General features: G+C 38.3%; 1 protein-coding gene across 8 annotated transcripts in view; it reads right to left on the bottom strand.

The window, feature by feature from the left end:
- The window catches only part of KDM4C (lysine demethylase 4C), a 407,208-nt gene that overhangs the window by 124,046 nt on the left and 260,030 nt on the right, over positions 1-23,132 (bottom strand). For all 8 annotated transcript variants that reach the window (XM_025281534.3, XM_044939894.2, XM_006076447.4 and 5 more), the window contains 2 exons: positions 3,696-3,751; positions 1,123-1,231 (listed from right to left, as the gene is read on the bottom strand). In XM_025281534.3, coding sequence (XP_025137319.3) covers positions 1,123-1,231; positions 3,696-3,751 — 165 coding nt within the window. The remainder of the gene's footprint in view (positions 1-1,122; positions 1,232-3,695; positions 3,752-23,132) is intronic.

The raw sequence follows: 23,132 nt of genomic DNA on the forward strand, positions 1-23,132 counted from the left end.
ACTCTCCTCTAATAGTCACCATGAACTTTGAAGGGCCATTTAAATGCCCCAGTTATTTCCATCTCATTCTCAAAACTTCCATACTACTCTCTGATCATGTTGGCAGATGATCTCGTATCTGCCAACAGCAATCATCGGGTGTAGAAAGGGCCACATATTTTCTAGCTATGTGAAATTCTTAATGGAGCTATAGTGGAAAATAACAGGTTCACTGAAAGACAGAATCTAAGTTCCTGAGACAGAAGTCCAGAGACAAAACACCCTGCTACCTAGTGGGGGAGAGACTACTAATAACAAAGAAAGAAACACTCAGGTAAAGAGTTAGAGCTCAGTGTCAGAAATAGTGGAAAGACCCCAAGTTAGAAATAACAAGGACTAAACAAATTGTAGGGTATTAAGTACACTTGTAAGACATGCTTCAGTATTTTAAAGTCATGCAATTTACCTGTAGGAAAAATTCTCATTAAATATGAAATATTAAGAGCCTGAACTAGTAATCTGTTGGCTCACAATTTAACAGAACTCCAAGATAACTTTAGTGTTGAGGACATTAAAGGCCTACTTTTTCATGAAAAAAGAAAAACAAAACAAAACAAAAACAATCTAACAAAGAGAAACAATGAGAAGATAACCAGCCAGAGAGTTGGGCAATTTAAATGAACTTTATCTGTTGGTGAGAAAATCCCTCGGGAATAATCAAAGTTTCTCTGCAAGTCTCTTCTCGGTGAAGAGATGATGAAATCAAATTAGACTCATTTTTCTAAGTCAAGGCCAACTAAGACAGGCAACAGACAGAAAGACTAAGCAATTCAAACAGAGATATTTGGATAATTTGGGTCAGTTACTAACAAACTTCACTGATAACCTTGAGATTGAAAAGTCACATTAATTCAAGAAATGCAGTATTCCTTTGCCTCACTGAAGACATAATTTGTAGAAAGCTATATGCATACTTACAATACAACAGAAAAAGAATACATACAGGTAAGTAATTTAAGCTAAAAGTATAAAAAATGTAGAATAATTCAATGAAGCTAAGAAAAAAGTATGTGCATGAATAGAAATATTCAGAACTTGAAATTAACACTAATTTATGAGGAAAAAAAAAGTATTGGCACTCACCAATTTTAACCTCTGTAAAGGTATTCTGCCTACATCTATCTGTGTCCTTTCTGGGACATTAGTAAACCGGACTTCTGGGACTGCAACGGCGCACATGACATGGGCCCACCTACAGGAAATGAGACAGAAATGTAAACAAATGTTCCCCAAACTTAACACAGGCTGTACTTCCACCAAGAGGTGACAATTCACATGCATGGGAAACACACAGATGAGAAAGGAAGCCCAGAGCACCTATATCCATCACAAACAGACTCTCTGAATTTCAAAGCTATTGGATGATGCCTGGACAGATTCAGTGCCACACCTGCCCACCACGGTGACAGGAAGAGCTAGGTGAAGACCAAAGAATACTATCATTGTATTTATATGTTTCTACATATGACTGTAAAATACTGAGATGCATGTCTGCTATTTCACTTGACACTGAATTATAGAGGTGCTTACTATACTTAAGATAATTAATATGTGGCAAAAGATTAGTTCAATTAATAAAAGGTATGAAAATGAAATGAGTATACCGTATAATCTTTTTATATAATTCTGATGTCATGAAGCAAACCAGAATAGCAAAAATTCTCTAGAAGAATTAATACAGATTAAGTCTTTCATTAAATTGTTTCTTATTGCAATCCTACTATAATCAAAGGAACCAAGAGATAAGGGGAAATGAAATTTAACTTGTTCCCTTGTTTCCTACTAAAACCCTTGGGCTCAGTTCAGTTCAGTTCAGTTGCTCAGTCATGTCTGACTCTTTGCAACCCCATGGACTGCAGCACGCCAGGCTTCCCTGTCCATCACCAACTCCTGGAGGTTACTCAAAAACCTTGTGCATCTCCTTTCAAATTCTGAACCACTCCAGAAAAATGACAATGTCCTCATTAACACTATTAAGTTTCTCATAAATCTTATGCCTCAAATAAACATAAAGACTCGAGGTTTAAAGAGATTTTGAAAGAATTATCAAATTTGTCAACTTATTTTTAAGTCAAAGCATGTTATTTCATTCAAATAACATAAGACTCCATCCTGCCTTAAAGACCACCAGGAGAGAGAATAAGCATCAACCCCAACAGGGCACTCTTTCATATCTAAAAAAATGCTATAATTTATAGCAAACATTACTTCTTTTTGTCCTAGTCCAAGGGAAGGAAGAGAAGTCCTTATCGCCTCCATCTTTACAGGAACTGGCGGTCTGCACCATTCATGTAACAGTCCCAGAACCAGTCAATAGTTTTTAGCACAGTGTCAATCACATTAACTAAGACTAAGAGATGAACATCTAAAATTGAGCAAACACACAGTCTCTTAGACTAAACTTTACCAACACAGAAATGATAAATGCCTTTATTCTCCCTTATAATCAATCAGAAACATGTGTGCATGCACATGATTACATGACATTACACTATATTACTCCAGGAGTCTCAACTCCAGTGTCCATGGGGCCAGGCAGGATGAAACCAAATAAACATATACTGGTAAATCATGGTAACCTAGAGAATATCTACTCTCTTTAGGCCAGGTTCTCATCCTAACTGATTACTGTCATATAAAGATGCACAATCATTTATCAAGTAAAGATGAAAATCTGGATTTTTATATAACTCTCAACTTTTAAAATCTGAATTAAATTCATAAAATGGTGGCAGTCAAATAAAACATATCTTGGGGCTGGATGTGGCTCCCAAGTGCCATAATACAACCTATACCTAAATTATTTCCTCAAGTTTCTAATTTATAGGAACCTATAATTTGCTTTGGCCCCATCTTAAATGATTAAATTGGGTCATAAAGATAAAATTCATGCAAAAATACATTTCAGCTGCTGCCATAGAAACATTACCCATCTTTTTTGTTCACTTATGAGTCTCTTCATATTTTCCAACTGTCCCCTTTAAACTGTAAAATCAATCTTTTCTCCCTGTGTTTCTATTTAAGAATATACACTTTCTTGTTAATTTACTGGTGTTAAAAGTAAATGGTTTTGTTCTAACACTATGATTATAATTGATTTTATTTATCTGAAGATAACGGATTTCATTGTTTTCAGGCATATTCTGCTTTTATTACAACAACAGCATTCATCAAATTAAAAACAAGAATTCCAATGGCACGAGAATACAGGCTGTCTTCAAGCTCTGTTAGTGAAAGAGGGGTTACTCCTTATGATGTCAAAGACAGAACAGAAGCAGACTGAGAACACCTTCACCCAGCAGAAATGTGCTGTCAGTAATGGCTTCTGGAAACGTACAAAATCTCCACCTTGCACCTGAACAGCAAGAGCTGTGGAACAGTGTGGGAGGGATGTTCAAGGAGAAGGGGACATACGGATACTTATGGTTGACTTATGCTGTTTTATGGCAGAAACCAACACAACATTGTAAAGCAACTATCCTCCAATTAAAAATTATTTTAAAAAAGATCAAACATTTTAACTTATTAATAAAAACAAAGCTGTGGAACATATATGCACAACAATGAGAAGCAAAGCACACTATAAACCCAGAAGTTCAACACTCAACAGAGGAGAAGGAAATGATGAAATTCCGCACAATTAACGCACTACTTACTTATTGTTCTTAGTTTCCTTAAGAGCACCCCCTCTCAAATTGCAGAGACAGCACTCCTAGGGCAGAAACGAATGTCACACAATTATTAGAGTCATGTAATAAAAGTCAGCACTATTTATCTAAATATCCCCATACAGTCTTTTTTTATTTTAAATTAAAACTATCAGGAACTTCATGAAGGACTATCTCTTAACAGTTCAAGAAGGGAGAGGAAAAAGAGAGATGGGAAGGTGAGAGACACCCAAAAGTGTTCTGGGTGTGTGTATCTCCTGGAGGGAATTGTCATTATCCTAGCATCAAGAACGCCATTGCTGGGGGGACCTGTGACACAGAAACCGGTGTGTGGAGAGGTAGGTACCAGAATTCTACAACAGAGGTACACACATACGACTCCCCTTGAGTTCTAGGAATCCATTCCTGAATACAGGATGGCTAAAACACAGAGTAGTGGCAGGCTTTGTTCTAATATAGGGATAAGCAGGAAGCTCTTTATAAGAACACTCTTCACAAAAGTATCACTTGGGTCTTTCTGTGGGCAAATAGTGTTGGAAAAATGATTCTGATAAATGCAGGCTTTCCAGAAAAACAGAAAACAGTGCCATAAAATGTATTCCTTTATCTTCCCCACACTGACTTTACATTTTTGGCACTTCTAAAAAATAACTGCATTTATTTATTTATTTTTGGCTGCGCTGGGTCTTTATTGGCAAGCTAGGGCTACTCTCTAGTTGTGGTGCGTGGGCTTCTCATTGCTGTGGCTTCTCCTGTTCTAGAACACGGGCCTAGAGCATGCTGGCTTCAGTGGTTACTGCATATGGGCTCAGTAGTTGCAGCTACTGGGCTCTAGCACACGTGCTCAACAGTCGTGGCACATGGGCTTAACTGCTCTGTGTCATGTGGGATCTTCCTGGACCAGCTATCGAACCCATGTCATCGGAAATGGGAGGTGGATTCTTTACCACTGAGCTACCAGGGAAAGCCCTCTATTTTTGGCATTTTTCTTTTTTTTTTTTTCCTTTCTTTTTTTTTAATTTTATTTTTAAACTTTACAAAATTGTATTAGTTTTGCCAAATATCAAAATGAATCTGCCACAGGTATACACGTGTTCCCCATCCTGAACCCTCCTCCCTCCTCCCTCCCCATACCATCCCTCTGAGTCGTCCCAGTGCACTAGCCCCAAGCATCCATTATCGTGCATTGAACCTGGACTGGCAACTCGTTTCATACATGATATTTTACATGTTTCAATGTCATTCTCCCAAATCTTCCCACCCTCATTTTTATGTGTCTTAGATTGGCATATACTTTTTACTCCAAGATGACTCCCTTTACATAATAAAGATGTACTTTTCACTTCTCATTACAATTTTATGAAAAACTCCATAAGAAAACATGGCCCAAAAGTAATGCAATGACTTCTGTTGACCTAAAATTTTTAACTAAATATCTAAGCAACTTTTTTATTTTCAACCTCAAGCTTGTACTCCCAGTTTACTGCACTAGTATCTTTTTTTCAATAGTTACAGGTTATTTGGTGGGGTTTTTTTTTCCTTCAAGCTGTCTATATATAAAAATTCTTTATCTATTCTCCCAGGTGATCTCCTTTAAATGATTTTGACAGCTTTGCCCAAGCCTGTGAAGATTAGATCCCTCTAACTTATCTAATAATAATGGGGTGTCAAACTCTGCAGCATTTATTTTTGTGAGAATAACACCAAAACTACTGAGGAGGATCAACATATCTATAGAACTCTTATTAGGGAGCAAAAAAATAAAAGAAAGAAAATACAAGAAATGTTTAATGGTTTTATTTGTCTGGGAAGTCTCTACACACTGATTTGAAATTTCCCTGATGATTATTAAAGGTTCACAGTAGCAAAAGGTCCACAGTAGCTGCCCTGTGGGCATCCATTTGAATTCATCACAAACCCAGCTCAAGAACTTGATGGAGAACATTCTTAAGTGTAAAGCCATATTCCGGGGGTCTTTCAAAGAACTGGTTTTGATGAAACACACAACAAAAGGAAATTTTCACACTCAAAATATTGAAAATGAAAAATGGAATAATTTGAATTATTCAATAACATCCAAATTATTCAGTAACTATTTCATAAAATGTTTTTGACTTTCAGTATTTTTCCAGTAATTTAACATACTTTCTAGAGACAGAATGAAAATAAAACACAAGGTCAGATACTTTCATTCAATATAAAAAGATGTGAGTATGAAGTGGGAATGTGGGAAGGGAGAGTTGCAGACTGTGAGGAGTACAGACACTGAGAGAATTAGTTGTCTGATTAATGAAACTCGTAGTGAGAAGAAGCCTAAAGGGATGAGTTGGCAGAGTTAAAAATAGCACAGCAGCATGGAGGCTGCTCCATACACCTGATTAGGATCACGAACAGGTACATGTGCTGCAGCACACGACTACAACAGGAAGAACATCCTGTAAAGCAGAACCTGTATACTCAAGAAGTTAAGTGGAGTTGAGAAGACTCTCACCTGCCACAACATGAAATTTGTTCTTTTGATACCTCCCTCTCACAAAATCTAATGGACAATTCAAAGTCCTTGGTTCGCCTAACCTCTTGGCAGCATTCAACATAATTGATTGTGCCCAAAACAGCTTCTTCCTATGGTTTCTATGACCAGACAGTCTCCTCATTGTCCTCCATCTCAAGCTGATCCTTAGCTTTCTTTTACAGGCATCTTTTTCACGCTCCTTAAACACTGTAATTTCTGTAATAGGGCCTATTCACTCCTCTCTCCATACCTGTTTGCTGGGCATCTGAAGCACTACCTTGATTCTCAGAAGGTCACTGAATTCAAACATTTAACTTCTGTCATGTCTGACAGTCCACAGGAATCTCAAACATACGTGCAAGACTGAACTCATGTCTTCTTCCCAAGCCTGTACTCCCTCAGCTTCCCACCAGTGGCATCAACCAGCCATTCTAGCTCAGGCTAGAAGGTATAATCTTCCTCTCATCTGAGATTGAATCAACTGAATTCTGTAAATCTCACCTTCCTTGAGTTTCCCTCTAAAATGAACACATCCTTGACATTTCAGCATAAATGCTGATTCCTCAAGAAGGGGTCTCCTAATGCCCTGCTCAGTTACTTCCCTCCTGTTACTCTTGTTAACTATTTGTTGATTTCCTTCTGCTGTCTTCACTAAACTGTTAGCTCAGTGAGTGCTGGCAGAAATTTCTTAGGTGACTCTTTATAACGACACATAATAGAGCACCCTCCATAAGAATTTGTTAAATAAATGAGAAAATACGGCAAAATAGGCAGAGCGAAAATCCTGAAAATCATCAAAGCATCACAAAACTGCAAAGACTGTGTTCACATACTGGTGGGAGTACTAAGGAAAGAAAACTTCAGGCTCCAGTGACTTAACATAGAGTTAAGAAACAGTGCTTCACCATAGAGTTATTTTTGCCATGATTTGCTTCAGTAGAAACCATATTTCTTAGTAAAGGACAAAAAAAAAAAAATCTGTGGTCAAGTAAAGCTATTTTGATCTACATGATATTATATGATAACATGGTTTCTTTTTAATTCACTTAATTTGAAAAAAATAAGTAGGAAAGAATAAAATCATGTTCAGTTATACCATTTTTCTTTTTTGGACTCACTATTCCTCACATAGGTCAAACAAGCTGGTCTGGTAGAAACACAAAGATGTCAACCTGTCAAGTCATTCATTTGTAAATTAATTTCAACTAGGGCTTCCCTGATACCTCAGTTCTTAAAGAACCGCTTGCAATGCAGGAAAACCTGGTTCAATTCTTGGGTTGGCAAGATCCACTGGAGAAGGGATAGGTTACCCACTCCAGTATTCTTCAGTTTCCCTTGTTGTTCAGCTGGGAAAGAATATGCTTGCAGTGCAGGAGACCTGGGTTCGATCCCTTGGTTGGGGAGATCCCCTGCAGAAGGGAAAGGCTACTCACTCCAGTATTCTGGCCTAGAGAATTCAATGTACTATACTCCATGGGGTTGCAAAGAGTTGGACATGACAGAGTGACTTTCACTTTCACTTTGTTTACCACTATTTATTCTTCAGCTAACGGATGTAATGGAATTCCAGTTGAGCTATTTAAAATTCTGGAAGAGGATGCTGTGAAACTGCTACTCTCAATATACCAGCAAATTTGGAAAACTCAGCAGTGGCCACAGGACTGGAAAAGGTCCGTTTTCATTCCAATCCCCCAAGAAAGGCAATGCCAAAGAATGCTCAAATTATCTCACAATTGCACTCATCTCACACGCTAGTAAAGTAATGCTCAAAATTCTCCAAGCCAGGCTTCAGCAATACATGAACCATGAACTTCCAGATGTTCAAGCTGGTTTTAGAAAAGGCAGAGGAAACAGAGATCAAATTGCCAACATCTGCTGGATCATGGAAAAAGGAAGAAAGTTCCAGAAAAACACCTATTTCTGCTTTATTGACTATGCCAAGGCCTTTGACTGTGTGGATCACCATAAACTGTGGAAAATTCTGAAAGAGATGGAAATACCAGACCACCTGACCTGCCTCTTCAGAAACCCGTATGCAGGTCAGGAAGCAACAGTTAGAACTGGACATGGAACAACAGACTGCTTCCAAATAGGAAAAGGAGTACGTCAAGGCTGTATATTGTCACCCTGCTTATTTAACTTCTATGCAGAGTACATCATGAGAAACGCTGGGCTGGAAGAAGCACAAGCTGGAATCAAGACTGCCGGGATAAATATCAATAACCTCAGATATGCAGATGACACCACCCTTATGGCAGAAAGTGAAGAGGAACTAAAAAACCTCTTGATGACAGTGAAAGAGGAGAGTGAAAAAGTTGGCTTAAAGCTCAACATTCAGAAAACTAAGATCATGGTATCTGGTCCCATCACTTCATGGGAAATAGATGGGAAAACAGTGGAAACAGTGTCAGACTTTATTTTTCTGGGCTCCAAAATCACTGCAGATGGTGATTGCAGCCATGAAATTAAAAGACGCTTACTCCTTGGAAGGAAAGTTATGACCAACCTAGATAGCATATTCAAAAGCAGAGACATTACTTTGCCAATAAAGGTATGCCTAGTCAAGGCTATGGTTTTTCCTGTGGTCATGTATGCATGTGAAAGTTGGACTGTGAAGAAAGCTGAGCACCGAAGAATTGATGCTTTTGAAGTGTGGTGTTGGAGAAGATTCTTGAGAGTCACCTGGATTGCAAGGAGATCCAACCAGTTCATTCTAAAGGAGACCAGTCCTGGGTGTTCATTGGAAGGAATGATGCTAAAGCTGAAACGCCAGTACTTTGGCCACCTCATGTGAAGAGTTGACTCATTGGAAAAGGCTCTGATGCTGGGAGGCATTGGGGGCAAGAGGAAAGGGGACAACAGAGGATGAGATGGCTGGATGGCATCACTGACTCAATGGACGTGAGTTTGAGTGAACTCCGGGAGTTGGTGATGGACAGGGAGGCCTGGTGTGCTGCGATTCATGGGGTCGCAAAGAGTCAGACACAACTGAGCGACTGAACCGAACTTATTCTTCAGGTTTCTGCCAAAATATCATTTCCTCCAGGAAGCCTTCCTTGCTTCTCCTCCAAGAGCAGCCTATGCCTGTGCTAATAGCTCAGTAGAAGACAATATCAGACACGTCAATTTTTAACCTTTCTTTTCTTTGTTTAAATAAAACTTTATTGTCAGAAAAGAAAACTGGTCAGTCTAAAATTAAATAGGTTAACCATTGCTGAAAAGCAGCTCGAGTTTTCTTAAGAATCTGTACAATGTCTGATATACACAAAGGTTGGCACCAACCAAATATATTAATTGTATTAAGTATTGAACATCTTCAATTGCACTGAAAGGACTGAATTAGGAAGTAGGAAGTGATAGTTCCATCAGGACATTAAGTCATGGAATTGGTTACCAATAATGAAAAGTCTTCTATTAGAAGAATGGAGACTATATTAAAGGCCTAATTCATTTCAAAAAACATGCCAGAAACCATGTACTTTCAGTTCAGTTCAGTTGCTCAGTCATGTCTGACTCTTTGCGACCTCATGAATTGCAGCACGCCAGGCCTCCCTGTCCATCACCAACTCCCAGAGTTCACTCAAACTCATGTCCATCGAGTCAGTGATGCCATCTAGCCATCTCATCCTCTGTCGTCCCCTTCTCCTCCTGCTCCCAACCCCTCCCAACATCATAGTCTTTTCCAATGAGTCAACTCTTCCCATGAGGTGGCCAAAGTATTGGAGTTTCAGCCTCAGCATCAGTCCTTCCAATGAACACCCAGGACTGGTCTCCTTTATGATGGACTGGTTGGATCTCCTTGCAGTCCAAGGGACTCTCAAGAGTCTTCTCCAACACCACACTTCAAAAGCATCAATTCTTTGGCACTCAGCCTTCTTCACAGTCCAACTCTCACATGCATACATGACCATAAGAAAAACCATAGCCTTGACTAGGCATACCTTTGTTGGCAAAGTAATGTCTCTGCTTTTGAATATGCTGTCTAGGTTGGTCATAACTTTCCTTCCAAGGAGTAAGCGTCTTTTAATTTCATGGCTGCAATCACCATCTGCAGTGATTTTGGAGCCCAGAAAAATAAAGTCTGACACTGTTTCCACTGTTTTCCCATCTATTTGCCATAAAGTGATGGGACCAGATGCCATGATCTTCGTTTTCTGAATGTTGAGCTTTAAGCCAACTTTTTCACTCTCCTCTTTCACTGTCATCAAGAGGTTTTTTAGTTCCTCTTCACTTTCTGCCATAAGGGTGGTGTCATCTGCATATCTGAGGTTATTGATATTTATCCCGGCAGTCTTGATTCCAGCTTGTGCTTCTTCCAGCCCAGCGTTTCTCATGATGTACTCTGCATAGAAGTTAAATAAGCAGGGTGACAATATACAGCCTTGACGTACTCCTTTTCCTATTTGGAAGCAGTCTGTTGTTCCATGTCCAGTTCTAACTGTTGCTTCCTGACCTGCATACAGGTTTCTGAAGAGGCAGGTCAGGTGGTCTGGTATTTCCATCTCTTTCAGAATTTTCCACAGTTTATGGTGATCCACACAGTCAAAGGTTTGGCATAGTCAATAAAGCAGAAATAGGTGTTTTTCTGGAACTTTCTTCCTTTTTCCATGATCCAGCAGATGTTGGCAATTTGATCTGTTTCCTCTGCCTTTTCTAAAACCAACTTGAACATCTGGAAGTTCATGGTTCATGTATTGCTGAAGCCTGGCTTGGAGAATTTTGAGCATTACTTTACTAGCGTGTGAGATGAGTGCAATTGTGTGGTAGTTTGAGCATTCTTTGGCATTGCCTTTCTTGGGGGATTGGAATGAAAACGGACCTTTTCCAGTCCTGTGGCCACTGCTGAGTTTTCCAAATATGCTGGCATGTTAAGTACAGCACTTTCACAACATCATCTTTTAGGATTTGAAATAGCTCAACTGGAATTCCATCACCTCCACTAGCTGTGTTTGTAGTGATGCTTTCTAAGGTCCACTTGACTTTACATTCCAGGATGTCTGGCTCTAGATGAGTCAGCACACCATTGTGATTATCTTGGTTGTAAAGATCTTCTTTTTACAGTTCTTCTGTGTATTCTTGCCACCTCTTCTTAATATCTTCTGCTTCTGTTAGGTCCATACCATTTCTGTCCTTTTATCAACCCCATCTTTGCATGAAATGTTCCCTTGGTATCTCTAATTTTCTTGAAGAGATCTCTAGTCTTTCCCATTCTGTTGTTTTCCTCTATTTCTTTGCATTGATAGCTGAGGAAGGCTTTCTTACCTCTTCTTGCTATTCTTTGGAACTCTGCATTCAGATATTATATCTTTCCTTTTCTCCTTTGTTTTTCGCTTCTCTTCTTTTCACAGCTATTTGTAAGGCCTCCACAGACAGCCATTTTGCCTTTTTGCATTTCTTTTCCATGGGGATGGTCTTGATCCCTGTCTCCTGGACAGTGTCACGAACCTCCATCCATAGTTCATCAGGCACTCTGTCTATCAAATCTAGTCCCTTAAATCTATTTCTCACTTCCACTGTATAATCATAAGGGATTTAATTTAGGTCATACCTGAATGGTCTAGTGGTTTTCTCTACTTTCTTCAATTTAAGTCTGAATTTGGCAATAAGGAGTTCATGATCTGAGCCACAGTCAGCTCCTGGTCTTGTCTTTATTGACTGTATAGAGCTTCTCCATCTTTGGCTGCAAAGAATATAATCAATCTGATTTCGGTGTTGACCATCTGGTGATGTCCATGTGTAGACATTTACTTTACCTGCCTTATTTAACAAGAACTTATTAAGTCACTAATTTCACAGGAAACTAAGAATCAAGAGATTGAATTACGTACCTAAAAATCATCCAGTCCAGAATGATTTACACTTTTCTGTAAATAGCCAAACATTTACTACCTTGGGCTTTGTATAACTACGGAGTTATTGCAACTAAACTCTGCCACTATAGGACAATATGTAATCAAATGGGTGTGGCTATATCCAATTACAATGTTATTTACAAAAGTAGGCAGTGAGCTGGACTGAATCCACAGGTTTTGTTTTCCAACCCCTAGTGTTAGTTACTCAAATGTGTGAGACTCTGTGATGCTATGGATTGTAGACCACCAAGCTCCTCTATCCAGGAAACTCCCCAGCCAAGAATACTGGTCTGGGTTGCCATTTTCTTCTCCAGGGGATCTTCCTTCATTGCAGTCAGGTTCTTTATCATCTGAGCCACCAGGGAAACCCAACTAACAAAAACAGCAACTGAGTTTAAGCTCAGGCTTTCTTGACCAAATGTCCACACTCTTTTTCTCCAGTATCTTCTGCCCTATGTATAAGGCAAGGCACAAGACATCAAAGTAGAGAACCGAAATAAACAGGAGAACTGTGCCTGCTCTGGGAAGCTCACAACTGAGAAGGGAGAGGACCTGTTTGTACTCAACAAAACTGAAGAAAATAAAAGCAAAGGACATAACCAACTCCCCATTTCCTCATTTCTATAAATAAGATTTCATTGTACTAATAACCTCAAAAGAACTCATATCATAAAAAACTGTTATCAAGCAGCATATATTACATAATGATCTGTGTTCCCATTTGTTTTACTAATGTAGCTAATAATAAAATTTCTCATTGGTGTGAGAATAAATTGGTAAATTTAGCTCCACTTCACCTTCAAAAATGATACCATTTTACGCAAAAGCAACATTTTAGTTAGTCTGTGCCATCAAACTTCAGGCTAAATGAATCCAATTTAACTGAGAGGAAGAACAGTTAAACTAGAGCCAGCCACAACCTGGTGTTTAACAAAATGCAGATGGCCAAGGTCAAATCACAGTTCTACCATTTACTACTGGTATGACCTCTGGCTAGTTACTTACCTACTTCCTCTGCTTTAGATATTTCACCTATAAAAGAGGAAAAAATACTACTTCCCGAAATGAGTTAATAAATGTAACAAATTTCATAAACACACAATATCAGTGGTCAACTATGTGAAAGGTTAATTGTGGTTCCAGGCTACTTAAATATAACATTGCCAGTAGATGATCTAGGTATAGCAATTTAGCAGGGAATAAAATATGTATCTGTCATTAATAATTCTCGTGTGATACAAAATGCAAGAAGTACTGGAGAAAAAAGAAAACTCTCCATAACCCCAAATCCAGGCAGCTGCTCTAAACCAAAGAGAAATTTCCCAAATTTTTAAACAATGCCAACCCAGCTGTGGAAACCAAACAAATGCTAGAGTCCTTACAGTGCCCAGAATACATACATTGTTGAAAGCAAGGTCCTGATCCCACCCTCCAAACACCTGACATCAGAGTGGACCGAATCAAACAAAAGCTAGAATACAGCTCAGACTCTGCTCAGGTACAATCAGGTTGACTTCACCTCTACTTTAAAAATCTGACAAAGGGGCACCCTCTTTCTGGAAGTAATATTAATTTCATTAGTTACAGACAAAATGTTCATCACACAATCAAAAAGAGTACAAAGTATACTAAAAGCAAGAAAATATAACATGATCAAGAAAGTAATCAATAAAATTAGAAGCAAGACAAGTAAGATATTAGAAGTACTGGATAGGGTTGAAAAAGAGTCAGACACAACTTAGCAACTAAACAGCAGCAATAGAGAGAAAATAACAACCTATTCAATTTACTCATAATTGGATTCCAAGAAGAGGGAAACAAGAATAGATGAAAATATATATATATTTGTAGAGATAATGGCAGAAAACTTTCCAAAGATGATAAAAGACATCCACAGAATCAAGATGCCTAGCAAACTGCAAGCAGATGAATACAAAGGAAACATACCTAAATACTTAACAGTCAAAACTCTGAAAACCAAATATGAAGAACATATCTTAAAAGCAGAAGAAAAAAAAAGACATATTCAGTAAACAAGTATATGAATTCCATCTGAAATCCAGCCAGAAACATTGGCAGCAAATGGCAATGAAACAATATCCATAAAATATTGAAAGAAAAAAGCTGGCAAACTAGAATTCTATTTGCAGGGAAAATATCCTTTGAAAATAAAGATAAAAATAATCTCATAGAGACAAAAATCTAATAGAATTTGTCTCCTAAGAATCCACACTATACAACTGCTTAAAAAAAAATCTTCCGAATGAAGGAAAATGACACCAGGCTGAACCAGAAGTGGCAGGAAGGAATGAAGAACACCTAAAATGGGTTAATATAAAATAAATTTATTTACAGACTTATACTCAAAAACAGAACTAGTAAAAGAAATTGTAGGCAAAAATATTGATGAATTTAGGATAAATGGCTTGTTAACATAACATTTAAAAAAAAACAAAAGACAGGTAGAAGAGATAAATTTTGACTGTATCAAAGTTTTAAAATTCTAAAGGATAAAATATTAAATAAATTAACATAAAACAATTTAAAAATTTCCAAAACAAAATTAGCCAAAAAATAATTTTTAAAAAGCTACACTTCTGAAAAACAGGCAAAAGATTCAAAGAATCTTCATTGCCAATAAATACACAAAAGATACTCAATTTCAAGAATAAAGGAAATGAAAAATGAAATAATGAGCATTAGCCTCAGATTTTTAAATCAGGAATCAATAGTTTTGGGGGTATGTGAGTTGTAACAGTGGCTTTGGACAATAATTTGGCATTATCAATCAAAATTTTAAATGAACATAAATTATGACAACCAAGCTACCTTCTTGGAATCTGCCTTAGGTAAACATTTATATCTATGCACAAGTAGGAATGTACAATGACTATTATTTCATTTCTGTTCATAACAGAGAAAACAGTTACCTACCTCTGGGAGGAGCTGGAATGGTCAGTTACTTAGATTTATTTGTAATGTCTGAATTTTTAAATTAGCTTCAGGTTTAAAATTTAAAAGTGATGAACAATATATGCCAAATCCAACAGTTAGTTATTAAAAATTATACAATGTAATATCACATGAAAAGACTAAGACATTAAATAAACTGGGACACCATTTGCGTCTCTCAAGAACATCAAAATACAGTATTAGTTTATGCACAGAAAATATCTGAAAGGCTGAATGACAAAACAGTATGAGTAGTTTTCTATTAACAATGAGATTTGAGAATTTGAGAGTGATGGGAATGGGAAACTTTCCTAACAATACTTACTACTTTCACATTAAAAAAAAAAAGAAAACCCACAGACACACAAAGAAATTAAAACTTTTTCCATCAAATATGTGTAATTTAAATTCCCTACTTTTTTTTTACTTAAATGAATATTTTAAATGGGCATCTATGATTTCTACTAGTCTTTTAGTGTACCCGAACTTCCTTCCAACCTAACCTGAAAAGATACTAAAATTGTTTAGCCTTGCAGAACAAAATAAATAAATACAACTCCACATTGAATGCTCATTGCCAGCCCTGTTTTATTTAATGTTTATGAGCATGGCTTTTCTAGGAACAGTAACACCCATTGTAAAATCACTCACTATTATAAAGATACAGATATATTGCTAGTCAACTAATATTTCCTAAAACAAAACCAAAACATGCTGAAATTTCTGTTACAAAATGATTACTCCAATAGTGGCTGCTCCTCCTGCCTCCCAAGTACAGCTTTAAAGAACTTTTCTGTTGTGTACCCCACCCCAGAGCAGTTAAAAGCTGGATGAAAGAGTATAACTTCAGATCATATTCTGATGTTGCACCTTTCCTGCTTAGATCCTTTTCCCTCACTTAATACCATTCACAAAATCCCCTTTTAACAATACCAAGGTACTTTTAAATTTTGGTTTCATAAAAAAATCACTGCTGAGATGAACAGAGAGTATATCAATTTACAATATGGAGAGGTTTCTGTACAGCTCAGTTATTACACCATGAAAAAGAGTGTTTATAATCAAAGTGCTGACACAACATTAACAACAATGGTGGGAAAGGCACTGTTAGAATATGACTATCACAGTCGTTCATTATTTGTCCTAGAGGGAAATCATGTTCCAATGGCTCTTCTATAAAACATCAGTTAAAGAAATGCCAATACAAACATTCTCAAGCTGCCTCGTAAGGAACTCTCATTTTAGCTGACATATCCATAAGTGACACTAAAGCCAATTTTCAGTGCTATAGAAAAATTACAAGATTGAAGTATCTCCCCACACCCTTATTTATCTGACATGTTCATAACAGAAGTGCAAAACCATAAAATAGGGCTGTCTAAGCTGGGAAAACAAAGAGTAATTAATCACATTAACGGAAAACTAGCTTACAAAATGCTGATCAACAAAACATGGAAGAACCATTTCTGAAGATGGGGCTCATTTATCAGGGTTGGAGAGAGGTTGGAATCTCATGTTAGGACAGGGCTGGCATGAATTCTGAGTGATTAGGAAACTGAATGAATGAAATGAATGAATGAAAAACTTTCTTGCAGTAATCTTCTGAAAGGAAATTTCACAGGCTCCAATGAATTTTATATAAGCAAGTGAGTTCCTTAACTTAGATGCTCACACCTAATTTGTACTATAAGTGAAAACATAATCAACAAATATTGGTTAATTACCATGTTGTGTCCTAGACATTGGGCAAAAGCTATGAAAGATACACTCTTGACTGGAAGAGCAGACACACTAAATCAGTAGATTATTTATATGGTAGAGGATGTTAAGCATCATGAAAGTGGGCCATGGAGTTCTCCAGGGAAGGTGTTGGCAGCAGATGACCTTTTCTAATAGGAAAGGTCGTCAGTAAGTAACAGGAAGAAAATCTGATAAAGCTACATGGTGCTCAGTCAGTCGCTCCTTCATATCTGACTGTGATCCCATGGACTGTAGCCTGCCAGGCTCCTCTGTCCATGGAATTTTCCAGGCAAAAATAGTGAAGCAGGTTGTAATTTCCTCTTCCAAGGGATCTTTCTGACTCAGGGATTGAACCTGCATCTCTTGCATCTTCTGCACTAGCAGGCGAATTCCTTACCACCTAGGAGGCCCTTCATAAAGCTTCATAGGCTTTGAAAAAAGGTGACAGCTTGAAGCCACTGGACAGTCTGAGTACACCAAGGACATAACCTGACTTACATGTTAACTGTTAAATGTTAATATGTTAAATGTTAACTTACATGTTAAATCCCAATTGCTGTGTTGACAGTAGACAATAGTGGTTCAAGGGTAGAAGTGAGAAGAGAAGCTAGCAGATTACCACCATACCCAGGAAAGAGTTAATAAGCAGATTAAGTTTGCATTATGTCAGCTGAGGTGACTAAGAAGTGGCCAGGATTCAAGATTCATTTTAAAAGTAGACAAGATAGGATTTACTGTCAGACAGATGTGGAGTATGAGAAAAAGAAAGCATCAAGTCTATCAAGTTTTTGGCCTCAGCAGATAGAAGGCCTGGAAATAAGGAAGGCTACAGAAGAAGATCTGGAATTCAGTTCAGGAAGGGTGAATCTGAGCTGATGGACATGTGACAGGAGATGCTGTCATAAAGTTGGCCATGTAGATGAGACTGAGCTGGACATGGGAATGTCCAAGCCACCAATGACTAGATGCTGTTTACAACTATTAAAGCTATGAGATGGGATGAGATGACTAGATGGATTAGTGTGGAAAAGAAGCCCACATTTTGAACTCTGGGGAGTGAGAGGAAGTGACCAGTGAAGAGGAAAAGCAGGAGGGCAGGATTCTACAGGTCAACTGAAGACTGCTTCAAACAGGAAGCAGTGGTCAACAGAAGTGTCGAAGGAAACACAGGGCCAAATCTATGACTGAAATAAATTTAAGAAAGAAGTGGGGGAGAAGAATCGGAGAGAGTGAGTAAAGATAAGCCTTTCAGGAGTTTTACTATATTTACAGAGGCATGGAGAAATAGGGTGGAGCTTGTAGGAAGAAACAGAGGGTTTTTTGGTGTACTTGAAGATGGAAGAAATAACAGCTTGTGGGGATGATAATGAGAATCAGCTGGAGAAGAGATGTGGGTAAGAAAGGGATGAATTACTGCAATTATGGTCCTGTGTATAAAAGAGGGGATGGTGTTAGAGAGAAGCAGCGATATTATAGTTATGAAGCAGGTTGAAACCTTAAGGTCTCTACTGCTGTCTTTCCATTTCTCTATGAATATGAAGAGACTTGATGAGGTGAGAGTGAGGATGGGGGAAATATGAAGATATGAACCAGTCAGCCAAGAGAGGGGTAGAGAGAATGGATGATGAGATGCAACATGAATTATCCACACCAGTGAAGACCTACCTCCAATTACAACTGAAAGCAAGAGCAATCTGCATATTGGGTGTTTCTCCACAGCCATTCAGCTACGGGGTGCAGGTACAGAGTAGAGTTGGATTTACCAGGGTTGAGTTATACCAAGGCAGAGTATCAAAGTCAGAGAGTGGGAAGGGAGCTGAGAGTATGTGCAAAAAAACATAGCAGCTTAAGGGGAAGTAACAACAAGACGGGAGGGAGAGACTGCGAAAAGCTGGGAGCTTCACTGAATCACGTATCAGAGTGAGGTGAAAAGATTGTGGAGGCCTGGAACCTGGGGATGTGGGCTAGAGACACAGAAGGTAGTCAGAGAAAGCTGACACTGAAAATACAACATACCCAGTGGAATGCCGAACAGTTAAGAGTGTTTCAAAAGGCTGTCTATGATACCTCCTTTAGTTCTCTATTACTGCAATTACAAATTACCTCAAATGCAGTGACTTAAAACAACACAAAGTTCAGTAGGTCAGAATTCCAAAATGGGTCTCACTGGGCTAAAATCAAGGTGTCGGCCAGGTCACTCCCTTCTGGAAGCTCTCGGGGAGAATCCATTTCTTTGCCTTCTCCAGCTTTAAGGGGACCCTGTGTGCCTAGTCCTTGGTCCTCCTCCTCCACCTCCAAAGCCAGCCAGAGCAGGCCAAGCACTTCTCACATCACATCAATCTGCCCTTTTCTGTCTCCTTCCTCCTCACTTACAGGACCCTTCTGACTACACTGCATGCACCCAGGTAAACAGAATAATATCCCTATTGTAAAGTCAGTTGGTCAGCAACCTTAATGCCATCTGCTACCATAATTCCCTTTTCATGCAGTGTAACATACAGGATCCAGGGATTAGGATGTGGACATGCTGCAAGGGGACAGGGATCTCACTACAATTTAACCATTAAAATACAAGCATATAGCCATTTGTACAAAAGGACAATTATGGAAGAACAGGAAATCATACCCTACATTTCAAATTACGTCCCTTCCACCTTTTTTCTTTCTGATGCCCTTCCTTACCATAGTGTAAAAATTACCTTGAAGTGTGCAGAGAACCAGACCAGGCACACAATGGTTCAATGTTAGGAAGAAGAACTCCGATAATTTAAGAATGGCCAAAGTAATCTACATGGAACTTCAAGGTATTTACATAATAGTATTTCCAGGATCCTGAGCAAAGTACTTAAAATTATACAACACTTGGCTTTCAAGTAAAAATCCAGCTGGTTTATTCTTTCTTCCCACCATGACCTTCAGTAACAAATAGCAAAATACATGATTCCTTCATCCTGCCACTGGACTAGTTTTTGCCGTTCATAAGAAATGCATGCAAGGTATTTTTCCCACTCCATGCTTCCTGAGGATCTCTTTCCTCATTGCTAAGGAGATGCACCGTGCAGCCCAGTGACCTCGGGGCATGCACACCCTGGTGTGCAGTACAGTATGCTATGCTCCCCATAATGTCAGTCATTATTCTTCTTGACTTTACTTGTGCTCTCTGGTTGAAGCACTTAAGATTAATGAGGCATTTGTTCTCAATCAAGAAGCTGTTTATGAATATAGTCCCAGTTACAATAAGCTATGTAGACTTCTCTTTCTTTCTCTTCATTACCAGGGGGGTGGGAGGGTTGGTAGGGAGAGGACGCTGTTTATTGAGCAAAAGGGAGAAGAATTAACAGGAGAGGGAAAAAAAAAAGATTGTTGACTTTTTTAGCCTATAAGCAGTCCCTAACAGAAAAGCCTCCACATCATAACTATGCTGTCAAGAAAATTGATATCCTCCAACATGCTGTTATGTTTGGTTAAAATAAAATAATTATTACCACTCTGGCCTTTGTGAGCCAAGGTTTAAGTTTGCAGCTGTTCAGAATAATCTGCCTTCCTCGGAGGTAGAAGGTGATTCTGAACTCAAACGTGTTAGCTCAAATGTGCGAGTGTGGTCTGGCCAGCAGCTTTCAGAGACACCTCACTGGAGAGGAGCAATAGCACAAGCAAACACTTGGCTACACAGAGCCATGGTCTCTAACAAGAACACAGTCTTCCTTTTCTTTCTTTTTCACTGTTTTTACTATGTGTGAGGATCAAAGACAGCCTCTCACCACGTGGTCTTGACAGTCGTCCATGAAATGAAAAAATAAAACACATCACAGGGTGCAGGAGCGTAGCCATGACCTCTCAAGGCCATAAGCCAATAAGATCTAAAAATCAATGGCTCCAATCTACAAAGCTACTTCAGAGCTCTTTGTTAAAGAAAAATGTCAACTCGGTTGTCAGTTGGGAAACTAGATCCAGGAGATCATTCAACTCTGGAAAATGTCCTCCAGGAAGAAACTAGAGTTGATAAGAAAGAGTAAGGGCACTTCTCTGCTCAACTGCCCGGTAACACTAATTATTCCATACTAAGTATAAGACCAAATAAATACACTATTAGTGTTGACTTCATTTTCAAAGTAAACAAACTGAAATCATTCAAATACATGGTTCAAAATTAGGTCAGTTATTCAGCCTTCTTTCCACTCTAAAAACAAACAACTGAGGAAAAACAAAAAAGATTCTGGGCCTGGGAATCTAGAGGCATGAGTACCACGAGTCTGGGCTCTCTTACCATATAGAATGCAGAGCCTGGGCAAAGGACTTACTCTCTCAAACCCCTGACTTAGTATCTGTAAAATGAGACTTCTGAGATAGATCAAGAAATGTACAGTCTCTGTCAGCATTAAATTTTTTGGAAGCTAGGGAAATTGGAAGCTAGTATCCTTGCTACTTAAAGTAGATTATATTTAGATCAACAACTATTCTGAATTTGTAAGTCAAAAATTTTTAAATGGAACTACTTTTTTTTCTTTTTTAAACACAAGACTTCTAAGAGCCAAATGATGGGCAATTCTAACATCTATTATCAGTACCACCATTTTTTCTTTTTTTGGCAGTGCTGTGTGGCATGTGGGATCGTAGTTCCCCAAACAGGGACTGAAGCCATGTTCCCTGCATTGAGAGCATGGGGTCAATCACTGGACTGCCAGGTTAAGTTCCTATAACACTAATCTTATCTAAGGAGTGGGACAGGAGAAATAATGGTTGTATTATGGAATATGGTAAAATCATTCTCAACGACATATATTTTCTTTAGTGATCACCATCCTAAGAAAACTCCCATGTCAGAGAGAGAGAAGAGAAAGCACTGCCTTCAGATTTAACAGGGGGACTTCATGGGTCCCAAAGATGACCTACCAACTTTCCAAGAAGTTAATCAGTTTTACCTGAGCCTTAACAGTTGAGATTTAAGAGTATGGTATATTCCAGGATTAAGAGTTCAGATAAACAAATACTTTTGAACAAGTGAAAAGACTTTTTTTTTTTTTTTTAGTTCACAAGCTTTAGCAACATTATGGGGGTGGGTGGTTGAAAGACCACTACCTCAGGTACTTCCAGATTTTAACTTGGTGATTATGACTCATGAAGAGAAAACACTTCACTTTCTTTCAAAAGCCAAAACAATAGCTATGTCTAAGCCTTGGAGGGCATGAATTGCAACCATTACTCAATCTATAGATGCCACTTATTTACAATCAAGCAATAAGAATAAATAAACAGACACTAAAATGTTTTTAATCACTGCAATTGTATATTCCACTCTTTGTAAGAAGAAAGAAAATGCTAATACCAAATGATCATCAAGGTACAGCTTGCTCATATCTTTTACTCCATTAAAAAAACAAATAAACAAATAAGCAAAATAAAGTGAAAAGATATGTGACCAAGGTGAAAACTTATTTCGTATTTACTTTTTGATTTCTTAAAACTATTTTGAAGAAAAAAAAGCAGAATGCTATCTATGCTGTTTATAATATATAATGCAACTTTGTTATTGTACAGAGAATAAATGCTCTTAAATAAATAATAAATGTGTGACAAGAATACAGAGAAATACTGTACAAGAAGGTCTTAATGACCCGGATAATCATGATGGTGTGATCACTCACCTAAAGCCAGATATCCTGGAGGGTGAAGTCAAGTGAGCCTTAGGAAGCATTGCCACGAACAAGCTAGTGAGGGTGGTGGAATCCCAGATGAGCTATTTCAAATCCTAAAAAATGATGCTGCTAAAGTGCTGCATTCAATGTGCCAGCAAATTTGGAAACTCAGCAGTGACCACAGAACTGGAAAAGGCCAGTTTTCATTCCAATCCCAAGAAGGGCAAGGCCAAACAATGTTCAATCTGCCGTACAGTAGAGGTCATTTCATATGTTAGCAAGGTAATGCTCAAAATCCTTCAAGCTAGACTTCAACAGGATGTGAACCAAGAACTTCCAGATGTACAAGCTTGATTTAGAAAAGGCAGAGGAACCAGAGGTCAAATTGCCAACATCCATTGGATCACAGAAAAAGTAAGGGAATTTCAGAAAAACATCTACTTCTGCTTCACTGACTACAATAAGCTTTTAACTGTGTGGATTACAATAATCTACACCTTACCTGAGAAGGTGGTCTGTTATACCTGTCTCCTGAGAAACCTGTATACAGATCAAGAGGCAATAGTTAGAACCAGACATGGAACAAAAGACTGGTTCAAAATTGGGAAAGGAGTACGTCAAGGCTGTATATTGTCACCTGCTTATTTAATTTATATGCAGAGTACATCAAGCAAAATTTTGGGCTGGGTGAAGCACAAACTGGAGTCAAGATTGCATGACAAAGGACCATATA

Source organism: Bubalus bubalis, chromosome 3, assembly GCF_019923935.1.
Source record: "Bubalus bubalis isolate 160015118507 breed Murrah chromosome 3, NDDB_SH_1, whole genome shotgun sequence".
Classification (NCBI taxonomy): Eukaryota; Metazoa; Chordata; class Mammalia; order Artiodactyla; family Bovidae; genus Bubalus; species Bubalus bubalis.